The sequence below is a fragment of the Pongo abelii genome, chromosome 19 (genome assembly GCF_028885655.2).
Source record: "Pongo abelii isolate AG06213 chromosome 19, NHGRI_mPonAbe1-v2.0_pri, whole genome shotgun sequence".
Taxonomy (NCBI): domain Eukaryota; kingdom Metazoa; phylum Chordata; class Mammalia; order Primates; family Hominidae; genus Pongo; species Pongo abelii.
The window spans coordinates 77,192,465-77,204,250 of NC_072004.2; the positions used below are offsets into that span (position 1 = coordinate 77,192,465).

General features: G+C 46.4%; 1 protein-coding gene across 3 annotated transcripts in view; it reads left to right on the top strand.

The window, feature by feature from the left end:
* The window catches only part of MYL4 (myosin light chain 4), a 34,209-nt gene extending 24,420 nt beyond the window's left edge, over positions 1 to 9,789 (top strand). For all 3 annotated transcript variants that reach the window (XM_002834316.6, XM_054537176.2, XM_009236633.3), the window contains 5 exons: positions 6,009 to 6,158; positions 7,810 to 7,983; positions 8,508 to 8,585; positions 9,123 to 9,166; positions 9,619 to 9,789. In XM_002834316.6, coding sequence (XP_002834362.3) covers positions 6,009 to 6,158; positions 7,810 to 7,983; positions 8,508 to 8,585; positions 9,123 to 9,151 — 431 coding nt within the window. In that variant the 3' untranslated portion in view covers positions 9,152 to 9,166; positions 9,619 to 9,789. The remainder of the gene's footprint in view (positions 1 to 6,008; positions 6,159 to 7,809; positions 7,984 to 8,507; positions 8,586 to 9,122; positions 9,167 to 9,618) is intronic.
* The last annotated feature ends 1,997 nt before the right edge of the window (positions 9,790 to 11,786 follow it).

Sequence of the window (11,786 nt, forward strand, 5' to 3'; positions counted from 1 at the left end):
AGGAGGAGGAGGAGGAGGAGGAGGAAGAAGAGGAGGAGTAGTTGTTCTCATGGTAATAGTAATCACTATCATCATCATAGCAAACCTATATTGAGCATCTACCATGTGTCAGGCACAGTCCTAGGCACTTTATATGGATTAACTCCTTTAATTCTCATAACAACACCATGAGGTAGCAATTGTTACCTCCCCCGTTTTACAAGTGATAAACAGAGACACATAGAGATTGGGTGACTTGCCCAGTCTCACATGGCAGTCAGCAGTAGAGCTAAGATTCAAACTCAGGCAATCTGATTCCAGATCTGTTTCCTCAACTACTCTGCCAGACTGCTTGGAGCATAGTAGATGCTTAACAAAAGTTAGTGCCTTTTTTCTTGGCCCCAAAGATCTATCTAAGATATTTGGAAGCCCTCATTTCTGTTCCAATTATTGGAAAGCCCTCCTTAGTTTCCCCTCCTCCCACCATGAAGTCTGCCAAGATGCTAACCCACTAATGGTGGCAGGGCCAATGAAATGTTTTATCATGTGATGCTCTGTGTCCCCCGCTGTAAAGCAGGACTCAATGTCATTGCAGCATATCCCTCTGTTTCCTCCACCAAACGCCTCTAGGACATAAAATTATAGGAATTGGAAGGGACCTTGAAAAATCACCTAATCCAACTGCCACATTTTAAGCACATACTCTCTTTTAAAACTTAAATGAATATTTGCACATGGTAAAACAAAAAAGCAAAAAAGCACACACATATTACTTAAAAGTAAATAATAAAAAATAAAAATCCTTTTTTTCCATGCTGATTCCTCTCCCAAAGACAACCACTGTGAACAGGTGTTTATGTACCCTTTCAGAAAAATATATAATGATACACAAGTTTGTGTGTATGTATGAGTGTATACAGTTTATACAAATCAAGCCATGTGATACACACTGTCCACCTTTTATTAAATATGTACTTGGATTTAATAATATACAGTATTTGGATATCTTTTCAAAATTAACACAAACAGTTCTACCTCATTCTTTTAAACAATTATATAGACTCTCACACACAGATGTACCCTTTTAATTTAATCAGGACTATATTGATAGGCTTTCAGATTGTTTCCCGTTGGAGGATATCAGCTTTCTTTCGCCTGTGGCCTTCCTAGCAGTGGTTTAAAGGATGGTGCATTTTAAATTATAATGGTTATTGCCAGGTTGCTCTCCAAAAAAGTGACACCAGTTTACCCACAAATGCAGCATGAGAGCTGGCGTATGCATTTTGAAACTAGTGAATTGAGCCTGACTCTGTTTTCATAATACTCGGTGGATACTCACTTGCAGCATTAATTTCAATGCGTTTTAGTTAAATATATACTTACGTGGATGTAGAAACACAATGACACTAGTGGGGACTGGAAAATCAACTAATGATTTAAAATTTTAATTTCCCAAATGGCCAACTGGAACAGATGGTTATCTCTTCTCTCCTGAAGACTTTCAGGGCTGATAGGGAGGGGACAACTCATTCTGATCTTTTATCCCTCCGACCTTGAAGACATTTTTCCTTCTGTTGAATCAGAATTGTTTTTCCTTTAATTTTACCCCAGCGATCTTTTCATTTGTTTTTTGGTGAAGATGATAATGGTTTTCTCATTATCATCTTGGTTATGGTGGAAAGAACATAATTTGGAATTAGGAGACTTTCGTATTAGCCCTAATTCTTCCATTATTGGCCATGAGACTTCGGACAAGTCACTTCTTTAAATCTTAATTTTCTTATCTACAAAGTGAGGGTATTTGGGTTTCAATTCAGAAATTCTAGTCCATTCAGCATCCTCTAGATATCCTCCATCTATTTGGAGATAGTTTTCAAATCCCTCCTAAGATTTATGTTCTCTAGGTGATATGCCTCAATTTATTTTATTTTATGTTATCATTTTATTTTATTTTGCGACAAGGTCTTGCTCTCTCACCTAGGCTAGAGTGCCATGGTGCTATCATCGCTCACTGTAACCTTGAATTCCTGGTTTTAAGCAATTCCTTCACCTCAGTCTCCTGAGTAGCTTGTACTACAGGCATGTACCATTGTTTTTATGTTTTGTAGAGATGGGGGTCTCGCTATGTTGCCCAGACTGGACTCCAACTCCTGGCCTAAAGCAATCCTTCCCGCCTTGGCCTCCCACAGTGCTGGGATTATAGGCATTAAGTCACTGTGCCTGGCCTCCCAATTTCTTTTGTGCTTTTTTTTTTTTTCTCATAGGAATTAGCTTCTAATCCTTGGCTTCCTTCTCATCCCTCTCCAGATTTCTGTATTCTTTTAGAGAGGGGTTACTACCACTGGACTCATTGCTCTAGTAAGCAGGTGACTACACTACTGCAGAGTATTGAGGAAAGGTGTCCTCTTCTGGACCCTTGAACATCACCTCTAATACTTGAAGATCACACTGGCTTTTTTTTTTTTTTTTCTAGTTGTAGTCCTAAACTTCAGTGTTTGATTTTTTTATGTGCATACCAGGCTTCCCAGCAGGCCAGGTGATTGGTTGGAGCATTAGCAGTTATAACAAGCAGGACTCCTTCTCTTCCTCCTTCCTCCCCATCATTTCCTTGGTTTCCTTAATAGTTGATCATAAGTCATATCTACATTGGCTTTTACATGAGGATAATAATACCTATAGCATATGTTTATTTCATAAAGTTTAATAAAGTGTTCTATGCAAAATTATTTGCTCAGAGCCTGGTTCATGGTAAGTGCTCAAATTATAGGTCATTGTTCTTATTACCTTCCTCTTCAGGTTTCACCCTCTTATTAAGCATCATGACGTCTTTTTTTTTTCTTTTTCTTTTTTTTTTTTTTGAGACAAAGTTTTGCTCTTGTTGCCCAGGCTGGAGTGCAAAGGTGTGATCTCTGCTCACCACAACCTCTGCCTCCCGGGTTCAAGCAATTCTCCTGCCTCAGCCTCCTGAGTAGCTGGGATTGCAGGCATGCATCACCACGCTCAGCTAATTTTGTATTTTTAGTATAGATGGGGTTTCTCCATGTTGGTCCAGCTGGTCTCGAACTCCCAACCTCAGGTGATCCGCCCGCCTCAGCCTCCAAAAGTACTGGGATTACAGGCGTGAGCCACTGCGCCTGGCACATCATTACGTCTTCTTTTGAGGAGACTTCCTCTTTTGTTAAACTTGACCTCACTCTTCTGAATGAACTAGGAGATCAAAAAGTCTTACTTCAGATTCAACTAACAAATATGCATTTATTGAGCACTGAATTTGTGCCAGACACCATGCTAATTGTTTTAAAGGTAAAAAAGATTAAATCCTGGCGGGGTGCGGTGGCTCCTACCAAAGTGTAATCTCAGCACTTTGGGAGGCTGAGGCAGGTGGATCACTTGAGGTCATTAGTTTGAGACCAGCCTGGCCAACATGGTGAAACCCCGCCTCTACCAAGAGTATAAAAAATTAGTTGGGGGTGGTGGCATGCACCTGTAATCCCAGCTACTCGGGAGGCTGAGGCAGATTGCTTGAACCTGGGAGGTGGAGGTTGCAGTGAGCTGAGATTGTGCCACTGCACTCCAGCCCAGGTGACAGAGCAAGACTTTGTCTCCAAAAAAAAAAAAGATTACATCCTTATAACAAGGCTATGAGGTAGGTGTTATTTCCTACAAAGCAGGAAACCAAGGTTCAGCAAAGTTAAATGATTTGGCCAAGATCACATGGTTAAGTGATCCAAATTAGGATTAAACTCAGTAAGATAATACTAGCAGCATTGTTTATGCATTTACTATGTGCTGGACATTGTGTTAAAAATTTTTACATACATTATTGTATTTATATACATAGTATATTTACATACATTATTATATTAATTTGAATGTAATTTAAGAAACCTATGATAGCCGGGTGCAGTGACTCACACCTGTAATCCCAGCACTTTGGGAGGCTGACATGGGCTGATCACCTGAGGTCGGGAGTTCGAGAGCAGCCTGACCAACATGGAGAAACCCCGTCTCTACTACAAATACAAAACTAGCCTGGCGTGGTGGTGCATGCCTGTAATCCCAGCTACTCGGGAGGCTGAGGCAGGAGAATTGCTTGAACCCGGGAGGCGGAGGTTGCAGTGAGCCAAAATCGCGACATTGCACTCCAGCCTGGGCAACAAGAGTGAAACTCCATCTCAAAAACAAAAAACTAACTAAAAAGAAATCTATGATGTAGGTACCATTTATAGAAGAGGTTTTTCGAGGGTAAATATTTATTTGTCCAAAGTCAAGTAAGCAATGGGAATGAAATTTGAACTCGATTATTCAGTAATGTGAAAGAAACGTGGTTTTATGTCTTTTAAATTCATATAAAGCCGAAGAAAGAGTTGAAAGTAAAGGTCTGGGGAATCTTCTGTGATATGTGGGATGATTTGTAAATAATCCATATGCAGCCTTTAAGGAAAGAAGTACTTGGAAAGGATTAAACCTGGCTTTTTTTCCTAAGTAGTTCATGAATTCTTTTTTGGCTTATACTGTTAATCTGCTTAGTAAACGACTTCTTTGTGGGTAGCATAAGGTAACTTAAATGCCCCTCCCAGGCCAAATTATCTCCACTAATGAATTGGTTGAATCCCAATCAATGAATTGGGCCCGGGTATGATGGCTCATGCCTGTCATCCCAGCACTAGGGAGGCCAAGCCAGATGGATCACTTGAGGCCAGGAATTTGAGACCAGCCTGGCCAACATGGTGAAACCCTGTCTCTGCTAAAATACAAAAATTAGCCAGGTGTGGTGGTGGTGGGCGCCTGTAGTCCCAGCTACTCGGGAGGCTGAGGCACAGGAATTGCTTGAATCTGGGAGGCGGAGGTTGCAGTGAACTGAGATCACACCACTGCACTCCAGCCTGGGTGACAGAGCGAGACTCTGTCTCAAACAAAAACAAAAACAAAAACAAAACAAATCAATGAAGAGTTAAGGTTCTTTGAAAAAGGGACCTGGAGTGCCTTCCTTTGGTCTTGCTGCGGGGATACTTGCCCTGCTGCCTTCAAGGAGTCCAGTCCCTGTGGTTCTGAGCTGGTAAGTAGGAAACAGAACTAGGAAACAGTTGTAACCACCATTTGTCGATTCCCTTACCATATACTGGACATTGCTTGGCGTGCTTTGTGATCCCACCTGCAACCCACTCAAGTGATCATTGTATCTCCACTTAGAGCTAAGAAAACGAGGGCCCACAGGGGTTAATAGTTTGCCCAAAGCTGTATGCGAGTCCATGGCAGAGCTGGGGTGGTCTGACCATTGCCTCATCTGGCCTGGGAGCCGCCTTTCAACCTGGAACAGGCAGTACTGATAACAGCTGACTTTCCAGCGGTCTTATCACTTTGTAAAGTGCTTCCACACACTGCGACCTCTCTTTGCTCTCACAGTGACAGGCCCAGGGAGTGGGGTGTAGTTGTCACTCCCTTTGTGTGCACATGAAGCTGAGACCCAGCCCAGCTTATCCTGCACTCTGAGGCAGAGCCAAGATGAGAATTTAGGAATCCTCAGTTCTGGGCCAGTGCTGTTTTCATTGTCTGTCATTTCAGGAGTCAGGAGCCTCACCTACACCAGAGCAGGATGTGTGGGCGGGAGGGATGGGGGCCAGGGAAACATCTGAATGGTTTTTTTTTTTCAAGATGGAGTTTCACTCTGTCACCCAGGCTGGAGTGCAGTGGTGCGATCTCGGCTTACTGCAACCTCTGCCTCCCGAGCTCAAGCGATTCTCAGGCTGCAGCCTCCCAACATTTGAATTTTATAACAACGAAGCAATAGAAGAGATCCCAGGCCCAGCCCTGGAATGGGTCGTGGAGGCACCAGGCTGCTTCTTAAGTTGACAGAAGATGGGATGGGGACGGGTTCGAGGCAGGGCCTGGGATAATGGACAAAGCGAAATATTGGAATATTTTAACAATCACACTCACCTGCTATTCAGCTTGGGTGGAGGCTGATTGGCCACCAGCCACCACCTTCACTGGGGATCAGGGGGTATAGCTGGGTCTTCTCTCCACAGAGTTCAAAGAGGCCTTTTCATTGTTTGACCGGACCCCGACTGGAGAGATGAAGATCACCTACGGCCAGTGCGGGGATGTACTGCGGGCCCTGGGCCAGAACCCTACCAATGCTGAGGTGCTGCGCGTGCTGGGCAAGCCCAAGCCCGAAGGTCAGTGCGGCCGCATGGCAGACCTCTCCCAGGGTCAGCCTTGCAGCCCCTTGGCTCCCTCCTTGTCCAGATTTTCTCTGCCATCTGCGCTCTCTCTTCTCCTGCTTTAGCCCCTCAGGACCAGCCTCAGCTACCCAGCTTACCCTGGTCCCATTTTGAGGATTTATCTAGACGTCCCAGTACTTAAGTGACCCTTGAGGAATGTAGACTGGGCTTGTTTCCCTCACGAGGTTGGGAGCTCCTGGGGGGCAGGAGCCCCCCAATAGAATGCGGCAACATTCTGTTGCCTCAGTGTCTAAGGAAGGCTGAGTGGGAATCTGGAAATCTGATAACTGATAGTTCCCACTCCCCAGCCCAGGAGCTCTCAGGAGGGGCATCTGTCACAGCACCGAGGTATCCTGTGGTAGCCATCATGAGCTGTATTACAAACAATTTGTTTCTAATAATGGTTAGAGTACTGATGTTTGCAAATTGTTTGGTATAAATTAGAGCAGCTTCAATATTCTTAGCTCTACGTGCTGCCTCTTTCATTCATTTGCATTTCAATAGGTTTTGGTGAGTGAGTGTTTAGAACGGTGAGTGAGTGTTTAGAAAGTGGTGCAAACGATGCTTTTGTGGCTCCTAAGTGTGATCGTTGAGTGTTCATACTCATGTGAGCTGTGCCTCTGTCAATCGTCATTACGGCAGATGAAAAGAGGTGTGAGGGATTGTGTTCTGTTTGTGAATGTCGTCTGTCACGTGTGCCAGTCAAGTTAACAGCTGCTCTAAAACACACACACGTGCTTCTCCTCAGTGGTGTTCGCATGGGGTTTGGGGTGGGGTGAGCCTCTCAGCAAGGGTGGGCTGTCTCTGGAGGTTTCCTGGGCCCCATAGTGGTTCCCTCCCCATCCCTTGGTTCTGGCCCGTCCCCCTTCTCCTCGGGCTGAAGATAACCGCGGGGGTGAAGGATGTGGGCAGGAAAGGACCAGAGGGCTAGGAGCTTGCATCTCAGAAGTCAGAAGCAAGTCCTGGGTGCTTATAAAAGAAAGAAATGCCCACATTTGTGATATTTAAAAATAGTTTGCCTCTATTAAATTAAAGCCTTTTAAATACACTACCATGTGGGAGAAGTGTGCTATTCACAAGAGAACTGTGAATTTATAAGAATTATTGATTCAGAGTAGCTTCAAGCAGTGTGGTCTAGTGATGGGACCCCATGCAGAGTGATGCAAACATTTCTTTTTTCAATCCTGTTGGTTTGCCCCTGTGATTATAGGTCTGTCACATGTCAAGGGTTGAAACAGAGTGTGAGGCCTGGGCCACATGGCACTTCGGGCCCCTCACATCCTGCTGCTGCCACCCTCAGCTCCTCTGCTTGGCTGGCCACCTGGTGCTTAGAAGTCTGGGTGGAGGGCTCCTTTTTCCTTCCACCCTACTGCTTTCACTGAGAAAAGAGGGCCCCTGAGACCACCTCCCCAGTCCCCAGTCCCCTACCTTGCTTGGATGGGCAGCACTGTGTCCTCTAGGAGCACTAATGGGTGTACCACCCAGAAGTGGCTGCAGCCCAAGCCCTGGGTGCTGCCAGACTTGGGGTGAGGCCCCCTCTTGACCCTCTGCTCCCTTGAGCACCTGCTCACATTGTTTTCTCTTTCTTTACCCTGCCTGCCTAAAGAGATGAATGTCAAGATGCTGGACTTTGAGACGTTCTTGCCTATCCTGCAACACATTTCCCGCAACAAGGAGCAGGGCACCTATGAGGACTTCGTGGAGGGCCTGCGTGTCTTTGACAAGGAGAGCAATGGCACGGTCATGGGTGCTGAGCTTCGGCACGTCCTTGCCACCCTGGGTATGCCAGCTGGGCAGAGATGAAGACCAAGTGGGAGGAATGGAGGGGTGGGAGGTGCCAAGGTGACATATGCTGGTTGGGTGGGGGGTGGTATACAAGGGTCTTTGCATCCTGAGGATAATGACCTGATCCAGGCCCTGCCTCCCTGGGCTCTGCAAGAACAACCATTCCCAGTTGGGTTTGCTCAGCAGGTACCAGGGTTTGGGAGAGGAGGGGAGAGGAGGTTGGCAGAGCAGGGGTTACTACTGAGGCCTGAGAGGTGGGACTCAGGGCTTCTGTCCTTGTCTTTGCCTGAAACACTGAAGCCCTGGAAGCTGTAAGGCAGAGGGGGAGGCTTCGGAGACTAGGCAAGACCTTTAGACCCTTGGTCCCACCCTTCAAAACCTCTGGAGGAGACTTGGTTTGAACCACCTCCCAGATCCAGGCAGTCTTGGACCTTAACACTTAAGGGGGGACTTGGGTATTGCCAGTTCCTCCTTTGCCATCTGTAGTTAAGAGCGCACCACCTCCCAAACCCACCACAGGAGAGAAGATGACTGAGGCTGAAGTGGAGCAGCTGTTAGCTGGGCAAGAGGACGCCAATGGCTGCATCAATTACGAAGGTATTAAGCTGCGCCTTGCTTCCCAGGGCAGCCAGGGATGGTAGGGTGGGAACAGCTTGGGTGGGGTGTGTGTCTGAGATGGTCTTTGGTAGACCCCTGCATTGGGTGTTGTTCTTTTCCATCTTGTGAGTGAACCTCCTAGTGTAATGGCGGGAGCATGGATTTTGGAGATAGCTCTGTGATATATTAGCTGGTGGGCTTGATTAAGTCACTTATTTTCTCTGAGCCTCAGTTTTCTCATCTGAGGGATGGGGGTGATGCTGGCACCTTTTTCAAGGCTGTGGGGATTCATAGAGATAATATAGTTCATTCCATTTGTGTTGAGAATCAGCACAGAGAGTGGGCACAGAGCAGAGTTTAGGTATCTGCTCTCCATCCACCTTCTCCCCACCAACCCCCAAATAAGAGCAGGAACTACACAGTCTGGAGAAAGGGGAGCAGGAGGGTTAGAAGTCAGGCAGTGTGGACAAGGGACAAGTGGTTTATGGGCCTAGAGGCGCTGAGCCACATGGTGGCTGATTTTCACTTTTTTCCTAGCCTTTGTCAAGCACATCATGTCAGGGTGAAGCAGAATCTTCCAGGTGAGTGCAGCCTCTCCCTCCTGGTCCCTTCCGGGGTCACATAGGGCCTTAAGAATAACACCACGTGCCCTAGAAGGCAACTGCCCCAGCCCTGACCCCTTAAGAGGAAATCTCTTGGGATCAGGACGTGAGGACAGCCCTGCTCACTCACCATCTCCTGTCTCCTGCCTGCCCTTGCCTGTTCACCCTGTCTTGACCCTATCAGTCACATCCTCTTACCTCTCCCAGGATCTCTCAAGGCAACACCCTTCCCTCAGGCCTGGGGCCTCCTGTACAGGCTCCTGGGAGTGAGAAAGCCAGATCCCAAGTGGAAGAGAAGGTCCCTGGCCTGTGCTCTTGACCCTGTTCTTCCTCACTTCTTTCCTTAGGTTTTCCCTGGGATCCCCCTGGGTGTGGTAAGGGGCTGGGTGTAGGAGGGTGAAATGCCCTTTCCACCTAGCACTTTCTTTCAGGTGCCTGGCCCTTGGCCTTAGCCATACCAGGGTGAGTTAGAGAGAGGCCCTGGATGGGTGAGCTGAGATGGAGTCCTCGACTTATCACCACACCACTGCCCCAAGGAGCTTACAGGCCCTCCCTGTTAATAAACAGCTCTAATATGGCCAGGCTAGGCTCTGGAATTCTGACCAGACTCTGTTTTGTTTGTTTTTTAAAAACTAATTAACAAATTGTGTTGGTTTGTGTTGTGTGTGTGTGTGTGTGTGTGTGTGTGTGTGTGTGTGTGTGTGTGTATGAGATAAAGTCACCTGAGGCCTCATGTGTGCTCAGAGAAATGAATAGTATCTGGGAGCTAGGAGACAGGGACAAAAGCCTGTGGATCTAGAGATATTGGGGTCAGACCCAGGAGAGCAAGCTCTGGAAGGCCAGCAGCTTGAGGAATTGTCACCTGGAGGAGTTTTATTCCCTTTGGGCTCACCCTCTACCTAATCACACCTCCAGATGGCAGGCAGAGAGGGGCCAGGCTGAGGCAGGGACTCCTCCTTTGGTCCTTGCTGTTGCTGCTTTTAAACAAAAATTGTTGTAAAACACACATAACATAAAATTTACCATCTTAACCATTTTTAAGCATACAAGTCAGTAGAGTGAGGTGTATTCACATTGCTGTGTAACTGTATTAGTCTCTTTTCATGCTACTGATAAAGACATACCTGAAACTGGGAAGAAAAAGAGGTTTAATGGATTTACAGTTCCACCTGGCTGGGGAAGCCTCACAATCATGGCAGAAGACAAGGAGAGCAAAGGCACATCTTACATGGATGGCGGCAGGCAAAGAGAGCTTGTGCAGGGAAATTCCCCTTTTAAAAACCATCAGATCTTGTGAGACTTATTCGCTATCATGAGAACAACATGAGAAAGTTACCTCCTATTGGGTCCCTCCCACAACATGTGGGAATTCAAGATGAGATTTGAGTGGGGACACAGCCAAACCATATCAGTAATGAATCTTCAGAACCTTTTCATTTCCACCAGCAGAAACTCTGTACTCATTAAACAACTCCCCATTCCCTCCTTCCCCCAGCCCCTGGCAATCAGCATTCTACTTTCCATTTCTATGAATTTGACCACCCTGGATAAGTGAAATCAGACAGTGTTTGTCTTTTGTGGCTGGCTTCTTTCACTTAGCACAATGTCCTCATGTTCCTTTTTTAAGGCGGAATCATATCCCATTGTATAGGTCGACCACGGTTTGGTTTGGTCCTCACTTTTTTAGGTGCCTCTTACTCTGAGTGCAAAGCTCCTGGTACCTAGTTCAGTCCTGCCTGTTCTGGACATCTCATTGACTCCAGACCCAGGATTCTAGCTCAGTGCCCTGGAAAGAGTCAGGGTCAGAGGTCAGGAACCTCAGGCTGAGAGAGGAGGAGAGTGGGGAGAGGCACGTGGAAAAGAGACGCCTGAAAACCAGCAATTGGGAAGAAGGAGCAAGATGATGTGAGGAAGTTAAACACATATGTATATGAGTAGAAATATTTATATGGGAGCAGAGGGGTCCAGTCATCCCAGAAAGGGAGTCCTTACATCCCTGAGGACTCCCCAAGGTGAAGTAAATCCTTCCCATGGCCTTTCTATTGCCTGTCAATCATCCAGCCACAGAACTCTGTGGAATATCTATGAATTCAGCCAAGGCTGCCTGCCTGTCATGGGAAGCTGAGAACCATGAGCCCAAGTTTGCTTTTCTTAGAATTTACAGTCTGGCGGGGGAGACAAGGCCAAGGTCTATGTACATGCTCTTTGTTTCCCAGATTTTCTTTGAGGAAGGGTTTCAGCTTTGGGAGTGACTGGTTGAATCTCAAAACCAGGGATCTTTATACAGTTGAAGAGGGGTTCATTGAATCCAGTGGTTCTCAAACTTTGGTTTAGCCCCCATAGCCTTTTGTTTGAACTAAATTTTACGGGGAAGTAAGTGCATGAAACTGAAGAGAACAGAGTTTCTCTGGCTGAGGAGGAGAGGGCTGGGTTCAGGCTTCTTGGAGCCTCTAACTAGGCTCCTTGGAGCAGAGCCAGTTCACCGATTAGTCAGACTTCCTAAGTGTCAAAATCAGGAAAACAGATCCTTAAAGGGGAAGTGACTTAATCAAGGTCACAGCTAATGTTGACAAGGTCCCCTGAATTCTACATTTTTTCA